The sequence below is a fragment of the Trichomonas vaginalis genome, chromosome V (assembly GCF_026262505.1).
Source record: "Trichomonas vaginalis G3 chromosome V, whole genome shotgun sequence".
Lineage (NCBI taxonomy): Eukaryota > Parabasalia > Trichomonadida > Trichomonadidae > Trichomonas > Trichomonas vaginalis.
This window is the reverse complement of record NC_067207.1, coordinates 8,418,584-8,436,526: the sequence shown is the minus strand read 5'-3', so window position 1 is coordinate 8,436,526 and position 17,943 is coordinate 8,418,584. Positions and strand designations below refer to the sequence as shown.

General features: G+C 30.4%; 8 protein-coding genes across 8 annotated transcripts; 2 read left to right on the top strand and 6 right to left on the bottom strand.

The window, feature by feature from the left end:
* Nucleotides 1-5: 5 nt before the first annotated feature.
* TVAGG3_0300270 (Golgi to endosome transport) lies at nucleotides 6-3,802 on the top strand (the record flags this gene model as incomplete). The annotated part of the gene is made up of 1 exon (XM_001306718.1): nucleotides 6-3,758. The coding sequence occupies one exon, from the start codon at nucleotides 6-8 to the stop codon at nucleotides 3,756-3,758; it is 3,753 nt and encodes a 1,250-aa protein (XP_001306719.1).
* Nucleotides 3,803-4,907: 1,105 nt separating this feature from the next.
* On the bottom strand, nucleotides 4,908-5,606 carry TVAGG3_0300260 (ankyrin repeat protein family; the record flags this gene model as incomplete). Its single annotated transcript, XM_001306717.1, has 1 exon — nucleotides 4,908-5,606. The coding sequence occupies one exon, from the start codon at nucleotides 5,604-5,606 to the stop codon at nucleotides 4,908-4,910; it is 699 nt and encodes a 232-aa protein (XP_001306718.1).
* Nucleotides 5,607-6,720: 1,114 nt separating this feature from the next.
* TVAGG3_0300250 (leucine-rich repeats (6 copies)-containing protein) lies at nucleotides 6,721-7,266 on the bottom strand (the record flags this gene model as incomplete). Its single annotated transcript, XM_001306716.1, has 1 exon — nucleotides 6,721-7,266. The coding sequence occupies one exon, from the start codon at nucleotides 7,264-7,266 to the stop codon at nucleotides 6,721-6,723; it is 546 nt and encodes a 181-aa protein (XP_001306717.1).
* A 332-nt stretch (nucleotides 7,267-7,598) lies between these two features.
* Nucleotides 7,599-9,716, bottom strand: TVAGG3_0300240 (antigen BSP-related family; the record flags this gene model as incomplete). The annotated part of the gene is made up of 1 exon (XM_001306715.2): nucleotides 7,599-9,716. The coding sequence occupies one exon, from the start codon at nucleotides 9,714-9,716 to the stop codon at nucleotides 7,599-7,601; it is 2,118 nt and encodes a 705-aa protein (XP_001306716.2).
* Nucleotides 9,717-10,282: 566 nt separating this feature from the next.
* On the bottom strand, nucleotides 10,283-11,668 carry TVAGG3_0300230 (uncharacterized protein; the record flags this gene model as incomplete). Its single annotated transcript, XM_001306714.1, has 1 exon — nucleotides 10,283-11,668. The coding sequence occupies one exon, from the start codon at nucleotides 11,666-11,668 to the stop codon at nucleotides 10,283-10,285; it is 1,386 nt and encodes a 461-aa protein (XP_001306715.1).
* An 802-nt stretch (nucleotides 11,669-12,470) lies between these two features.
* On the bottom strand, nucleotides 12,471-14,586 carry TVAGG3_0300220 (armadillo (ARM) repeat-containing protein family; the record flags this gene model as incomplete). Its single annotated transcript, XM_001306713.1, has 1 exon — nucleotides 12,526-14,586. One exon carries the CDS (start codon nucleotides 14,584-14,586, stop codon nucleotides 12,526-12,528), a length of 2,061 nt encoding a protein of 686 aa, XP_001306714.1.
* Nucleotides 14,587-14,965: 379 nt separating this feature from the next.
* On the bottom strand, nucleotides 14,966-15,500 carry TVAGG3_0300210 (RNA-binding domain, RBD family-containing protein; the record flags this gene model as incomplete). The annotated part of the gene is made up of 1 exon (XM_001306712.1): nucleotides 15,106-15,495. The coding sequence occupies one exon, from the start codon at nucleotides 15,493-15,495 to the stop codon at nucleotides 15,106-15,108; it is 390 nt and encodes a 129-aa protein (XP_001306713.1).
* Nucleotides 15,501-16,340: 840 nt separating this feature from the next.
* Nucleotides 16,341-17,819, top strand: TVAGG3_0300200 (negative regulation of mitochondrial outer membrane permeabilization protein; the record flags this gene model as incomplete). Its single annotated transcript, XM_001306711.1, has 1 exon — nucleotides 16,341-17,504. The coding sequence occupies one exon, from the start codon at nucleotides 16,341-16,343 to the stop codon at nucleotides 17,502-17,504; it is 1,164 nt and encodes a 387-aa protein (XP_001306712.1).
* Between the last annotated feature and the right edge of the window lie 124 nt (nucleotides 17,820-17,943).

The following is a 17,943-nucleotide window of genomic DNA, read 5'->3' as shown; positions in this document are numbered from 1 at the left end:
TCGGAATGGAAACTAGTGTTTATGATAATCAGATCTTCAAAGCTCTTGGCAAATTTAAGTTAATACGTATATGGCCGGATTTAAATGGATGTTTGCAAACTCTTCTTGATATATTTAGCCAATATCCCGATAAAGATTATGTTTCTCACAAATTACTTTTTGCAAAAACGCTTTCGCAATGTTTATCACCCGTTTTACCAGCTGGTATACAAAATAAAGCACTCGATGTGTACTACAAAGCATTTGAAAGAATGGGCGCCGAAAAATTAAATCGTGACTTCTCAGTTTGGGCACCAGGACTATTCCAATTCTTCCATAATACAGGTGTTGCACAAAGAATTCAAGCTTTAAAGCTATTTACTGATTTTTTTATCCCTGCATTGTCATTAAATTCGAAAATTGGTCCTCCTTTGATACATGCTATACTACCAGGCGTCAATGATGATGGTACAGAAGTCAAATCAACTACAATAACGATATTAGAATCAATTCAAAATATTATTGGAAATACAATCTATTGGCAAGCAATGTTTAAATGCGCATTAACAAGTTCATCAGTACGATATTCATTTTTCATCATTGTTTTACAAAATAATCCCGAATCAATAATAAAATTACTTTTTCCAGAGCTAATTAAAGCCATGTTCCTTGCAGTCTTCTTAGATTCGAATATACTTGTTGTCAGAAGTGCTCTCGAGTTCTTCAACAACTCCTATTCCTTAATTGACAAATCAATAAAATTTGATTTAGCGGAAGGATGCTTGTCTTTACTCAAAATCGATGACCAATCAATCAGTAGACGTGTATTCAACTGGATAATTGCATTTCCTGATGATGCAACAAGAGTTGTGTCAAAAAGTCCTTTAATTACAATAATTACTATGCTAAAGAAAGGTGGACAGCCGGAACAAATTGTTCTCACCAAACTTTCGGACATTGTTTCGCGTTCTGACGTCGATATCCAAGTTTTGTCAAATTATATAAATTCATCAACATTAATTCGAGCTTCTTTTGATCATATCGATGCATTACACACTATATTACCCAATGTTAGTATCGAAGTGAAGCTCCAACGCGAAATAATCCTGAATTCTTTGATGAAATTAAAAGAATCTCGAGAAAATGAAGAAGCAAGGAAACTTTGTAACATCTGTGATATAGTAATCAATGGTTTGAAGCAAAGCGAAGATGAAGACCTGATAATAGCTGTTGTAGAACATATTTTCGACCAATTTAAAGATGACGAAATTATTTTGAGTTTTTCAACGAAATTGTTGTCATTTATAGACAAAGAAATCAATTTCGATTTGTTACTTTCATCCAAGGAAATCAGTTTTGTCTGCGTTCACGAGTTATTAAGAATGAGTGAGAAAAATCTTTCAGCACTTTTAGAAAGTGACAAAAAAATTAATTTTTTATTAAAATTTTGTTGGGATGAATTGAAAAACAGATATACGAAGATATCTCCGGAGGAAATCTCCGCAACACTGTTACAAATGCAGAAGAGGTATCCATCTAAGTTCTCAGTTGTTTTAAACGAGTGTTGGGATTTGAATTCAATTGTTTTGTTTATTAAAAACATCCCAGAAATTCCAATCTCAATTTTAGTGTCACTTTTTCAAAGAAAAGAAGACAATGACCAAATATTTTTATTACGAGAAATAGCATGCAGAGGGGAATTATTACTTGGAAATGCAAAAAATGCTATTAACGATGACGATATGAATTGGAGTAAAGTGGTCACTTCATCTTTGACAAAATTGATACGATATGATCCGAAATTATTTTTAGAATCGATTTCGGAGTCATCGTTAGTCAGTTTCACGACATTTCTTTTGTACAAGAAAGAAACTGATGATTTAATTTTTGAAATCTTACAAAATTCAATTTCTGTCACTTTTTTGAATCAAGTCTCACCAATTATTTCTGGGTTTATTTTATCCAATCCGAAAGATGTTTCTAAGCACAAACTTTTATTGGCACTTTCCAAGACGAATTTGCCTCTTTCTCAACTAATAAGTATTATTCCAGAATATCCTTTGTTACTCAGAATAATTGTGCCAATAATAGGTAACCAAAAACCATCTGATATTCACTACAGACAGATGGAAGACTTGGTAATGAAAATAATTGAAATTTCTCATTTGATTTGTTTAAGTGATCCGCTTTTGTCAGATTTTACAACCTTAATTATTTATGTGACAAAATTTGTCAGTCAAGAAGTTACTACTGCGAGAAATAATAACAAGATATCAGGTATAAAGAAACTGTTAGCTAATTACGAAGAATTACCTGAAAATGATTGCATTGCGTCTTTCATTTTGCAGAATTCTGTATCTGATCAAAATTATTCGAAATTAATTCCTTATTATTTGCCAATATTTTATACAACGATTTTGGAAAGGACAAATGAATTAATAACACAGAAATGTATTCTCCAGATGTTTAAGAAACTACAAGGTGTGTGGGATCTATACGTTTTTTACGCAATAACCGTAGGAAATAATTTACAAGTATTGAAATTTGTTTCATCAATTTTGAGTTGTTTAAGTGACACAGAAATTTTGTTGCATCTCCAAAGTGTCATCAAACTACACGCTATACAGATAGATCAGCTATCAAATGAAAAGATACACGCGTTCTTGATTTGTTGCCTCAATGCAAATCGTTTGATTTTCTCGCAAGATGAAGCAATTGAAATATTTTTGTCTGTTTTTTCATCACTTCACTTTTCATCATTACAGACATTTAAGTTCATTACTGTTTATTGTTTGACATATCCCTCATCCAATTTAAGTTTATATACAAATGTTTTGTTGAATGCAATAAATGAAGTCAAAAATCCTGAAATTTCAAACCAAATTTTCGGTTTGTTGTCAGATTTGACACCAAATTTATTGTGTAGTTTATTCTCTACAGAAAATAGTTTTCCACCGCAGTTAATGAGATTTTTGATCCAAACTGCGAACAAAAATTCAATTTCTTATTTAACTTTTATTTCAAAATTTTGCAGTTTAAGCTGCGAAGAAAATGCTTGGGAAGAATTAGTCTTTAGTTTATTACTTGATGTCAATGTTTTCATTAATTCAGATCGTGAATATATCCTCGCTTTAAGCGATACAATCAACTCTATTTCGATGAATGATCGAGACAAATTCACATCATTTTTCTTTGAATTTTTCGGTAATTTGCACTTATGGAAACTTCCAAGAGAAATTGCCAGTCTTAGGATTGCTTTCATCTTCTCATTCGTTATGTTTTCTTCGCCTTTTGATATTTTCGTTTTGAGGCAACAAAATATCAATTCTTTGCTCACAAACATGTTGAATTTAGAGAATTCTAATTCAGTTCAATTCTCTGTTTTTAGTTTGTTGATGAGAGTTATATTTATAAGGAATTCATCTCGATTAAGTGAAGCTTTTTCTTCTATTTTGATTCACGAACTAGGAAATGCGATTCGTTCTAATTTTGAAGAAGAAGAAAGTTATAAATTGTTGAATTCTGCTATGATCAATTTCACACAAAGTTTCCAATTTGAAGAATTTGTTTTCTTCCCTGATTTGATTTCTTTCCATGGAATCGAAGAAATTAAACACCAAAAATATGATGATTCCACAATTGATAATGAGTCATGGCCATTAATTCCAGACTGTGACAAAGTATTGATTCATTTAGATTCACAACACAACAAAGACAAAGAAAAAGAATTGACTGTTGATGATTTCATTAAATTTGTATCTGACCACTTCTCACAATAAGAAGTTTTTGATTATTATAACTTTTATGTTTAATTGTTAGTAATATAAATACTATTTGTTAATTTATAAATAATAATCTCAACTAAGTTTTTGTTCTAATGTTATATCTTGTGAATCAATGCATTAAAAGTTTGTATAAAGATCTTGATATATATAGGTTGAATGTAATCACATATTTACTATCAAAATCTTTATACAACTATTCAATTTTCGACACTTCGAAGTCTATTTTCTCTTGATAGAATATATATCATTCTGCATAAGCATGGCCATAACATGTTCATACCATTGTCTACCTATTTGTCGTTTCAGATATCAAAAAGAAGAGATTTGATCAAAACCTTAAACATTGGAGTTTTCACTGCGAGCCTGCTGATCAGGATTTCTCAAAATTGGTCCATCCGATGTTCATTTTTTATTGAAATAATATGTTTAAATATGATTAAGAGTCTATATCTTCATTATTGAAAAAAGTCAACAACCCAAATCAAGAGGTCTTTCTGCGCTTCACCACACTAGATATTTGAATACTTTTTTTTTGAAAACTTGCGTATAAGATAGTATTGCATCATTGATCATATATTTCATAATATTGGTCGCCAATTCTTTGTTGAATAGATGTAAACTAAGGCAGTGATCCCTTAAGGGTGCACTTACGCCCCTATTACAGGGCCCTCAATTCAAATTAATTCACACCAGTTGTCAAAAATTTGAATTAAAGTCAGATGGGCGTAAGTGCAACCTTATGGTACTCATTTCAAAAAAAATCATTATAAGATTGCTGCTGATATTGATAGTTGCACTATCTAGAATCTAAAGATAATTTTTTTTAATAATTTTTTTCAGAGCAATTGAAAACCCGCTTCATTTATTGGTTTAACCAAAATTAGAAGTTCAATTGTCTCCCAGTAAGTATTTTTTAATAGATTCCTTTGCTAAATTCAGTGCAGTTAATCCACCATTGGTCTTTGCTTCTTTATCAGCACCAATTGAGATAAGATATTTAACAATTTCAAGATGACCATTCCATGATGCCCAAATGAGCGGAGTATACCCTTCTTTATCCTTTGCTTCTTTATCAGCTCCAACTGAGATAAGATATCTAACAACTTCAAGATGGCCTCTTTTTGATGCTAAAATGAGTGGAGTCTATCCATCATTATCCTTTGCTTCTTTATCAGCTCCAACTGAGATTAGATATTTAACAACTTCAAGATGACCTTTCATTGATGCTCCAATGAGCGGAGTATACCCTTCTTTATCCTTTGCTTCTTTATCAGCACCAACTGAGATTAGATATTTAACAACATCAAGATGACCATTCCATGATGCCCAAATGAGTGGAGTATTTCCAAAATTATCCTTTGCTTCTTTATCAGCATCAACTGAGATAAGATATTCAACAACTTCAAGATGACCTTTCATTGATGCTCCAATGAGCGGAGTATACCCTTCTTTATCCTTTGCTTCTTTATCAGCTCCAACTGAGATTAGATATTTAACAACTTCAAGATGACCTTCTTCTGATGCCCAAATGAGTGGAGTATATCCATATTTATTCTTTGCTTCTTTATCAGCATCAACTGAGATAAAATATTTAACAAATTCAAGAAGACCATTTCTTGATGCAAAAATGAGTGGAGTATATCCATATTTATCCTTTGCTTCTTTATCAGCCCCAATAGAGATAAGATAATTAACGACTTCAAGATTACCTAACCATGATGCATAAATGAGTGGCTTATCTAACGATTTTACTTGTTTATAATTACCATTCTTTATAAGAGATTTAATATGTTCGAGATTTTCTTCATCGCATGCTTTAGTAAGGGGATCATTTAAAAACATTAAAATTTTTGACAAGTCAAAAAAAAAATCATTATGAGTTGTGACTATACAAAGCAATATTTCAGACTTTATTGAAACCCATGAGAAGCTTTTCTCCATAAAATCCAATGATTCTGTTGAAGATATTTGGAATATTATCACAAATTTATTGATTTCTAGGATTATTTTAGAGTGGAAAAAAGTTTAAAAAAGCAATCAGAATTCTCTCAATTTTCCACTTTTTTCCCAAATTAATTATTTTTTAATAAGAAATCTTCTGAATTAACATTTCCATTGGAGGGTTCAATCGAATTTATAGTAATGCACGATCAAATTGATAAGCTAAAGAATATATATAAATATCAAAAAGAAATGAAAAAAGTAAAATCTTTTTTAAAGATTCATATTTTGGAGTATGATTATATTGTCCAATTATCATTAATTGAATTCTGTGCTTATTTTGGATCCGCAAACATTTTCTTTTTCATAATTTCAAACCCAAATTATGATATAACAAAAAAATGTCTCCGCTATTCATTAATCGGCAGAAATTAAGATATTATTAATGAATGCTTAAAGAAGAATCAAATGGAGATAAAATGCCTCAGAGAAATCGTATGTTTACACAACAACGAATTTCTTGAATTTGTTTTAAACAGAAATTTGTTTACATATAAAGATTTTGTCAAATCAGGCAATAATTCTGAACCTATTTTCGAAGATATCATCAAATACCAAAACATGAAAGCAGTGTTTCTACTTTTTGAGAGAGAAAAAAGTTGCATTTTCCCTTGGTGTGCTGCAATTTCCCAAACAATAGATATTCTTAGGAACGAAAAACTTCCTGATAAAACAGATTTCCTAAAAAGTAACATTCCACATTATGCTTGTATGTCACAAAATTCAGATATCTTCGGATTTTTATTCAACTCAACTAACAAGTTTGATTTCAATTATCAAGAATAAAAATAAAATGATTGCTTTTTATTTTGCATTAAAGCATGGTAATTTATATACAATAGAAATTTTCCTTTCACATGGTGCCAATATCAATAGTATTTTTGTCGAATCTAAAATACCAATTAAATTATTTCAGAAAAAAAAATTATTAGATTTAAAATTTAAAAATTTACTTCTATGTATAAAAACTATTAATTTTGTTATCTACAGAATAATAATTAGACAACAAAGCATTGTCATCTGTCTTCTTGTAGTAATATATTACTACAATCAAAACAACTATTGCTACAACGCATAATGAACTCAAAGAAATACTTGTAATAGACAAAATTTTCTCTAATTTTGTATTTCCAATAACATGAGAAATGATCATTGCATCAGGAATTGATTCATCGCATTCGAATCCAGTCAAAGGATATCCGAAGAATGTTGTTCCAAAATAATTTTCTTTGACAAAGAAATTCGACAAAAAATCATTTGGATGATAATTAATTTCATCCTGAAAATAAGTTCCATTATAGCAAACAGAATACATGTAATAAGCATTAGACAATGCATCACTTTCTATACTCAAAACAGAATCAGGAACTTTCAAAACAACAGTTCCGAAATCTTTTTCATACAAAATTTGATTTTTCTCTTTTTTCAAATCATATTTTGATGTGAAAGAGAAAGAAGAGATCAAATTAACAGAAGAAGGAACATTATATATCATTGGCATCTTTCCAAATGTCAATATCAATGTGTTTGATGATTTTTCAATCAAAGAATTGTTTTCAATTCTAAAAATTGGATGTGAATCATCTAAAATGATATTAACAGAACAATTAACAAAAGATAAACTAGATATACACAATAATGTATTAGGAATTGTTATTTCATTGAGTTTCGTGTTGGAAAACACAAAATCATTTAATTTAACTAATGATTTTCCAATTTTCACTGATTTTAGCTTTGAAAACATAAAAGAACAGTTGCCAAGCTCACTTAGACTATCAGGAATATCAAACACTTTTATCTGACTCCCCTCAAAACAAGAAAATCCAATTGATTCTAATTTTTTGAAAAAGTGACAGATGTCAATTTTCCTGAATTTTTGAAACAATTTTGAGGAATTTTTTGTATGTTTGATAAGTCTATTTCGAGTAGAGAAGGACAACATTCGAAACAACTCTCTGGTAACTCTGTTATTTCTCGTGGAATTTCGATTTTTTCGACTTTTTCCATAAAAGAAAATCCGAATTTTTTGATTTCTCTCGGTTCTTCATTTCCTGGCAATTCAACGGAGTAACAGAGCTCTTTGATTGATGAATTAGCGAATGAATAACTGTTGATTGTAACAAAATGACCAATTTTCGGTTTTTCCAAATTTGATGACAAAATGAAACAAAAACTTTGGATTTCTTTGATATATTCTGGTACATTATACTCTGTGATGTCATTGTCAACTAATAAAATCATTGTTTCATTGTTAATTATCATTTTTTCTTTAAATTCAAATTTTGAATTTATAAAATTAAAGTTTTTCATATTGAAACAACATGTAAAAGCAAGCAGATTGAAATTAGCATCCGAATTATTGAGCGTTAAGTCAGTTAATAATGTTGAATTATGAAATGCAAAATTTGATATCTGATTTGTTTCAAAAATTGTCAATTTAGTGATTTTTGAGTCCATAAATGAATATTTACCGATCATTCTGATGTTATTTAAGTTAATTTCCTTGATTTTGGTTTTTGCAAATGAATAATCCGAAATTTCATAGATTTTATCAGATAATTCAACTGTTTCTAAGTTGGAACATTGATAAAATGACCTTTCGGATATCATTCCTTCATTAAAAGAAGAATTAATAATTATTGATTTCAAATTTAAGCATCCGTGGAATACAGATGATCCAATAGTGTTTGATTGTATTGTTAATGTCTTTATACCTTGACAGAACTCGAAAACTCTGTCAGAAAGTTCATAATTTTCTTTAATTTCAGAAATTTCGAGTTTGTCGCAATATTGGAATGCACAATCATCAATAGTCAATGAGTTGTCCGGCCACAAGTTTATTTTGAGGTTGTGGCAATGTTGGAACGCATATTGTGAAATAATTTTTATTCCTTCAATATTTATCGATTGGAGAGACGTACAACCAGCAAAGGCGTATTGACCAATGATATGTGATGGTTTTCCTTGGATTGTTTCAAGATTTTTGTTAAAATAACAAAAATAATCTGGAACAAAAAAATCTTGGCCAATTGTCACTGATTTCAAGTTCCCACAGTTCATAAGAACTCCTTTGGCCGAATTCATGGAATAATAATCGCCAAAAATGATTTTTTCCAAATTATTTAAATTTGAAAAAATTTCGGAGTAAATCGTGTAATTTACAACTGTTGTTGGCAGTTCTATCGATTGGCACTTGGTAAAAGAGAATGCGTATGAATTAATAATTTTTATATTTTTATGGAAGGGAAATGTTGATAATTTCGTATTGTAGAATGAGTATTGACCAATAGATTCGAATTTGCTACTTTTGAACTGTACATTTTCTAAATTGATGCAATTATAAAAAGAATAATCTCCAATATTCGTAACATTATCTCCAAACAACACAGAAGTGATATTTAAGCAGTTGTATGCTGTATTCTTGCTTATATCTGCAATTTTGTCGCCAAAAGTCAAAGATTTTATTCCAGATGATTGAAAAACACAGATTCCCATAGTTTCAATGAGATGTAAGGCAATATCTTGAAGATTCATGCACATTTTGAATGCGTAATCATCGATTTCTTTAATATTTTCGAGATTAATTTTTGATATTGAAGTAAACTCAAATGAATTCTTACCAATCTTTTCAATTCCTGAATTCCGTTCAACATTTTGAAGGTTCTGGCAATTTGAAAAGCAATAATCAGGAATTTCTTTTATTTTAGTTGCTGTAATCTTTATTGTTTTCAATGAATCAATATAGCGAAAGCTAGACATATTTTCAATTTCGTCGCCTTCTATATGAACTTCGTTTATATTGTTTTTCAGTATTAAATCGTAGATATGTTGTGTGTCATTTATATCTTTGTTACTACTAATAATCATTGTGTTTCCTGTAATAACTGGTTCTATTGATAGCTTAACATCTTTATTAAGAAACGATTGAATAAGGATTTTGGTACAAAACATTGAAAAAGAAATTACAGGCCACTCAAAAAATTCAAAATCTGAAATTGAGTTAAAAATTATTATGAATGGTATACTACTTTAATCTATTAAACATTGGTTTTTTAAAAGCATCTCAAACAATTCTATGAGAATATTGAAATTTAAGATATGTATGTAACAGTTTTTAATAGATTTGAGGAATGTTCTATTGTTATGTAATAAAAATGATAAATATAAAATGCTGTTGTTTATTCTGAAGAACTTAATTGAAATTTAAACTTGCTCGCCTGATCCTGAGTCTTGTTTAGATTTCTTCCTAAAGACGAAGAGCCATAGGAGAATGCATATGATTGCAATAGCTGCAATTACTGCTATAATAATTCCTATGATAGCTCCGATTCCAAGGCCTTTATTATTAGGATCAGGACAATGAGAATTTTTGAATTTTCTTTCACCTCGTCTTCAGATTTAACTCCTGCTGGTATGTCATAAATGATATCTGCAGCGAAAAAGGATGTTTCTGGTTCTTCAGCTGAACTTTTTGCCTCTTTGATTGTAACTGTTACTGTTACATTTTCTACTTCTTCTCAACCTAAAGATATCAAAGACCGAAGTGTGAAACCTTGAAATTTATTTAGTCCAGTTTCATTACCGCTCAGAAGAATACCATAAACTTTTTCATTATTAGTTTTAACTTCAATTTCTTTCTTCTTGTTACTATAGGATGTCAATGCAAAAGATTTAAATTTTTCATCTTTGAATGAAACTGTATGATTTAACTCCAATGAATTCTTTGTTGTGAAAATTGACAATTGGGTTCCATCCTTTTCGTTAGATACAGGTGTAACTATCGGAACAGCATGAACCCTACACTCTTTTGAATTATCAGAGCATTTAATTATGCTTAAGCATGTATCGCCTGCAACACTAAATGGATTTTCCATCTCTACTGGATTCTCATTAAGATTCTGTGTATTGTATAACGAGACCTTGAACTTATCTACAGATGCAAAAACAAAACTTCCTTTCATACATAATGTTTTTTCGGCTCCAATAGTAATAAGATAACTTTCAATTGCTGAATATGAAGTTCTTATTTCATTGCAGAAAACGCCATCAGGCACGGGCATAGTTTCAACCTGTGGTTTCTCTTGTTCTGTTTCTTCTTCACCTTCTAGACATGGATCTTGGTATACTTCTTCACTTGATTCAACATCTGTAAAAATAGTAATATGTTGATTGGAATAATCATTGATTTGTCTCGAATGATAGCCTCCTTCTGCCTCTGGAATAATAAAGAAAAGGTTTTCGGCAAACTGTGTTGTAAATCCTTGTTCTGGTTGAGTATTTGAATCTGTTTGACATTTAATTTTTACTTCCTCACTAGTGAATGATGAATCATCTTGAGGTCTGTGAACATTTAAAATTATTCTATTTCCGATTTTCTTTGTAGCATCACCATTAGCCTTGATAATAGCTTTACTTTTGACTCTATTAACAGTAAATTTTAATGGGTTTTGGTTTACTGCAATAATTCCCAACTCATTATTTTTATCAATTGTAATTTTCTTATTGAAAGATTCCTTATTAGTAAAAACTTGATAAGTAAACCCTGAATCCGAAGGTCCTGACATTGTAATTCCAACAATTGTTATAATATTTGGGCTGTAAAGATCTCGTGGTCTTAGTTTGATATAGGGTATTTTATCACGACTGCCAATTAATTCTACGCCATCATCATTATGAAAACTTCCGAGTTCTCCATCTACTGTATCAAATCTCCAATCTGCTGTGAATACTCTGTTTGAATCAAAATATATAGACCCTTGAATACATAATGGTGAATATTCATCTTTAGCAAAAGACTTTGTAATAACTTCTGAAGGTTGAATCCGAATGGTATTTTCTGGTGTACAGCCTTCAAATGGGGTATATTGTAAAGAGAATGGGAAAAGTGCAAATAAAGCAAGCATAAAAATGAAAAAAAATTGAAAAAACTGAAATTTTACAGTTTAGGATTTTTGAATGTTAATAGCCTACCAGTTCACTGAGGATTTGGAAAATAAGTTTTTTTTTGATTTTAGATTTTAGCGGCATTTGCACAAAAATTGAGGGGAAGCCTCAATTTTTGGGTAAATACTGAAACTAAATTAAATTCAATGTTGTGCGAAATGCTGAAAAATGGGATTCATAAATTTGATGAATAGTTTACAATTCACAATTTTTTTTGAAAATTTTATGATATTTGTAAGCTATACATAAAATCATGAATCTTTTTTCATTATTCTCTCAAAATACAAAATATTTGACCCCTCAATTTTCAGAAGCAAACAATTTTAAAAATTATCATTATGAGAAAAATTGAATGAATTGAAACGGTTTTTAATTTTGCTCATTATATGAAATTCATGATTCATATTGTGAGCGGAATAAAATTTGCCTCACAAATTTTGTAAAGCTCACAATATGAATAATGAATTTTTGATTTCGATTTTTACGTTGAAAAATTGTATACTTTTAATAAATTCCAGACGAATCTTTATTATTTTATATAGTTCTTTATCCCAACATAGGTTCTTGCCAATCTATAGGTTGAGTCCTCTCAATTTGCCGATAGTTTCTGGCTTTCCCTCCCTATCAAAATAATTGAAAGAACTTTGGGAAATATCTACAAGAGTCGTTATTATAAGGCGATCTGCTCTTGCACTATTTCCGAGATGCATGACAGACTTATTAAATTTTCTCAACATTAAAGTAAAAAATGAAATAATTTTTTAGAAAAATAAGTATAAAAAACAATAAACAATAACAGTGAATATACAAAAACATATTATTCGTTTTGTGGATACAAAGAAGTATGTAATGCATTGTAGAAATCAATGATATTCTGTTCTATTGGTCCAAATTCTTGTAAATGTGTAACGCAATGTGATAATAACTCAAAAAGTGGCTCAATTGATTCAACCTCTGCAAATCTTTTAGCGTAAGTGTTACAAACACCTGAAGTAAGAGCCATGGTATGCTGGCTATCAAATTGCCGTATATGTTGAATCCAGAAATTTGAAATTGTCGCAATACTATTTATTGCCGTTCTTTCCAAGCAAAAAGCAGTGACAACAAGCCATCTAGATATAATTGGGCTTGTTAGTTCTGGTGCATTCTTTGCGAGATTTGCCATAAAAGAGAAAGATTCTTCTTTTGTAAGAGAATTCCAGCGAGAAGGCATAACATGGGTCATTGCATCGACGAATTCGTGGAAGTATGACTGTTCATTCATCGATGATCCGACTTTCGTGTACAGATTGTCAACTAATCCGCAAAGAGATTCATATAAATCGTTGCACATGATGAAATCGACTGTTAAGAGTTGAGTTGCGCGCTCTATGATCGGAGCTGGATCTTGGGTAAACTCCGATTCAAGTTTCTGCAAAAGTTGAGATAAAATTATTGCAATTGTCCGCTGAAGAATATGGTCACAATTATCATCCAGGAATGGTTCCACGAAGTACTCAATTAGTTCTGCAATATCTGCATCCCTGAAAGAGATGTTGCAGTCCAAGTATTGAGCAAATATCTGAATTACTGTTGCCGTTTCGGGCAAACTCTTTACAGCATTGAATAATGGGACAAGCCAATCTGGTTTGGCGTTATCGCATGGCAGAATTCCCTTCATTGTAAAGTAAACTTTGTCTCTAACGTCAGAATCATCATCCAGCATCAAAGGCATGATGACATCGATGACAGAAGCCGACAAGGATGGATCGTATTGGCATATATTCAGAAGACATAATACTGAATCTCCTCTTAATTCATCATTTAAGTGTTGAACGAACAAAGGAATGAATGCATATGGGTCATCTGTTTCTATATCAATAATTGATAATGTTCTGATCACTTGTGCATCATTTGCTTCTGATGTCAACAAAGGAATAATAATTTCGTTGACTTCATCACAATATTTGCAGGATAAGTTGTGTAAAACGTATTGGTACATCAAAGACAAGTTATATTCTTCTTCTTCGCCGGAATTATCGTCTTCTTCGGCTAATCTGTAAAAAAGAGCTGTAACAATGTTTTCATCGAATGGTAGATTGTCAAAGTTATAGAATGTTTCCATCAGATTGATTAAAACATTCTGGCTTTGTGTTCTGATTAAATTTGCGATTAATTCTCCTAAATCTGATTCTCCTGTATGGTAAAATAGGATTCCTATGATTGCAAAGCTTTGTGACAGAGCTTTCACTTTGTATTTTGCAGCGAATTGATCAATTGCTGGCATTATATGTTGAGCACCAAATTCTAAGTATGTTTCTGGCTTTTTGAGTAGAATTTGAGTAATAATTTCGAGTGATTGTTCGCATAGATTTGTTGGAGCATATGATTCTTCAATAAATTTGAGTAAAAATTGAAGAAAATCTTCGTTTGGAAAATTATCTTTCTGTATTTGATCGCGGATGCATTGGAGTCCAATGGATGCTGTATTATCTTTTGATAAAAGATCTAAAATCGCTGAATTTGGATTGTCATAAAATAATTCAGAATAAGAATCAAAAAGTGTTATATATAATGCTTGTAACTGAAGTACAAAAACCGATTCTGGATTATCTATGACAGATTCTAAGTAACTGAAGCAATGTTGTAAAAAAACGGGAAGAATGTCTTCATGGATGCATTTATGATAGTTCCTGAGTGTGGCAACAGCAACAAATCTGATTTGTTCGCTAATTGTTTCATCACTCAAAATTGCGAGAATATCAAACGAAATATTTGGCTCTGACTCTATCATACTTTGCAAATTAGAATATATCTCTCCTTGCACATTAGGATTGAGTGCGGCCTCAAACATTCCCTTCAGATGCTGAATTAAATCCGCATCTAGAAGAGATTCCATAAAATTTTGAAAAATCGGACATTCTATAAAAAACTCGGGCATTCAATATTTTTTGTAATATGCCTTAGTTAAGCATAATAGAACCTAGATAAATATTTAATTTGTCAAGAATCAAAATTTTTTTTCATGAGGATTCTGACATGAAGGATAATCAAAGATGCGTGTATGATGGCAGCACTATAGTACATATGCAATGTTCGAAAACGGGATTTCCGATATAAAAAATTTTATTTATTAATAACAAAGGTAACAAAAAGGTAAATTCAATAAAATATAAACAATATAAAGCATCGAATCATTGAATAAATAAGTCTTTTGATTTAGTTGATACCATATAGTTCATAATTTTTCTTAATGTTATAAAAATAGCTCAATGTTTGCAAATTTTCATTTATTCTTATTCAGGAAATATGATATTTTCAATTTCGATTCAATATTTCAGCAAAATATTTAAAAAAAACAATGCAATTGTTATATATTCAAATGATTGTTTATATAGATGGTGTAAATAAGTATAGATTAATAGTATTTAATTCCACCACCAAAATAATAGTAACCATCGGAACCATCGTAACCATTTAAACAATCAATGAAATCATCTTCAATTCGCATTCTTCCTCCAAGTTTTTCACCTGTGTAGGCATTGAATGAACGATTAACTACAACATTTTCTCCTCTGAATAAACAGCCCTTTTTACCTTGAATAGCATTATCCCTTGATGTTTCATCAGGAAAATATATGAATGCAAATCTATTAGTTGATGTTTTTTCAATTATTTTGCATTCTAAAGGATTATAATCCTTAAAAAAGTCCAATATTTGTCTTTTTGATGTGTTTTTTGGAATAGGACCCATCCACACTGTTTTACATCTGCTCTTTTCAAGTGACTCTGTACGGTACCAAGACATTGATGGGTAATATTAAAGTGAAGTTAAATTTTTCATGTCTTAAATTGAAACCATAATATTCCTGTCTTAAAAATCATGAAAATGCTCAATAAATGGTAATAAAAGTTGGATGCATTGGTCCTGTTATTGTTTTATTAAATATTACAAAGGTGAAATGATCATTGTTGCAAAATTTTTCGTTACAAAATTCAATGAAAAAAAGGTTAAACAGTTCTTCAAACGGCAACTTTAATTAATAGAAAGGAATTAAAATAAACTTCGTTGTAAGAAAGGGTTGCATTTGATATTGCTGGAGGAGTTGATGCAAGTAAGAGAAACCCATTATCTTATTGCAATTACTTAACTCTGAAGAAAATCAAAACAGATTTAACAAAGGTAGTAAAACTAAGATTTAATTTGGAAAACAACTGTATTAAACACTTTTTGATGTAAATGAAACTGATTCATTTAGCTAGATCTGTCTTTAGTTAAATTATTTTGCAAAGTTCGCAAAAATACAATGATTCGCAAGAACAACATAGAAATTAGTTAAATTTTAACAGAATTAAAGAAAAATAACGAAAATTAATGGTTTAAAAAAACCATGAATTATTTCCCTTTGGACTGACTTAAAATTAGTATGAACATAAAGCACTGATCTTATTTAAATTTATATTCACTCTGGAGATATGAAATAAACAACAGTAAATAAATCGGATTAATTGAATTCAAAGGAAAAGTACTCGATTCACTTTTTAGTTGACAACATTTATGAATTGTATTATATTTTAGTAATACATTAATATTCAATGATAAAATTTGATTGGCGGTTTCTGAAGGAATCAGAATATTTTGACAGATTGCCAATGAGTCAAGAATCTGGTAATGCCGATTTTGGATGGCGGTCAAGACATCTCTATTTAATTGGATGTGTATTGGGTAATATATTTACAGCTTATACAAGAACTATGATTTACAACCAAAAGGTAACATCATTTAAAGGATGTCAAGAACAAATTTTCGAAAAACCCTGGTATGGCACACTTTTAATGGCTATTGGTATGGCTTTTGGTAACATTGTCTATAAGTTAATGCTAAAATTTAGTAAAGATCCACCTCCATCGTTTGCAAAAATTCATTTCTCGCTGTACCTTCATGCATTATTCCCGGCTGCATTAGATATAATTTTCACAGTTCTTTATAATATTGCAATTCTTTTAATCGGACCCGTTTTTGCTACTCTTTTGCGTTTTTGCGATATTATTTATGCAACATTTTTACGTAGAATTTGGCTCAAACAAAAATTGCTTCCGTACTCATATGTGTCACTTGCAATTATTATGATAGGCGTAATTATGACTTCAATTTCAATTGCTTATGATGGATTAAAAAAGTTTGAGTATAATTTGAAGTTTTGGGCAGCCCTTACCTTCCAAATTCTCGCCCAATTTGCATCATCTATAAAGGCTATCAGAGAAGAGCAGCTTTTGCACCAGAATGATATACACCCTGTATGGCTATGTGGTGTAGAAGGGTTGTACGAATTCTTTATTCTAACTTTCATGGCATTTCCTATCCTAAGAGTTATGCCCCAAAGATTTGGTCCTGGTTTGGTCGAAAATTTCTGTGAAGACTGGAAAATGGTTGGTAGTTCAAAAGTTCTTATTGCTTATTGCTTTATTTATCCTTTCATTGCATTTGAGTACAACACATGCGTTTTCGGAGTACAATTCACCGCAAATGCCGTTTTCTTTATTGTTACTGATATTTTTGTCGGTTCAATATCTTGGTTCATAGATTTATTTATATTTTATGCAATGAAAAACTCGTTATTCGGTCTTACTCCAGACAACATTGGCACAAACTGGAACCCAAGAAGTCCTTTGAGGCTTGTTGGCATCATTATTATTTTAATAGGTTCCCTACTTTATACAAGGGTAGTTAAACTACCATGGTTCAGATATGAAGAATCTGCCGTTAAAGTCTTCAAGGTGAATGAGCCTTCCGAAGAAGTGGTAATGATGGTTTAAATTTTTATTTGATTTTTTTGTTTCTTATTAGATAAAAAATGTATATGCTGCAGAACGATCTATGGTATTCAATTGGATGATCAATATTTTTTTTAAAAAAATCTAATTTGATTTTTTTAGAAATTGGGTGAAACAATAAGAGTAATCAATGGGAAAGTATTTTAGAATAAATTCGGAATTAACCTAAAAAATGGTTTCAATATGAATTTATGAATAAAATTGATATTCCGATTGCGTATCAAGTGATGCATATATTTCAAGAAAGAAAACTTAAAATAATGTATCTCTTTTAGAAGATGTAAAAAATTATATCGATATAAAGTACGATCCTCCACATTAATTCACTACTATTCAAATTTTACTATAATTTCAAATGAAACCTCATAGAAAATCCTATTATTGAAAAATGACTATTCAAATATTATTGATCGAAATGAAG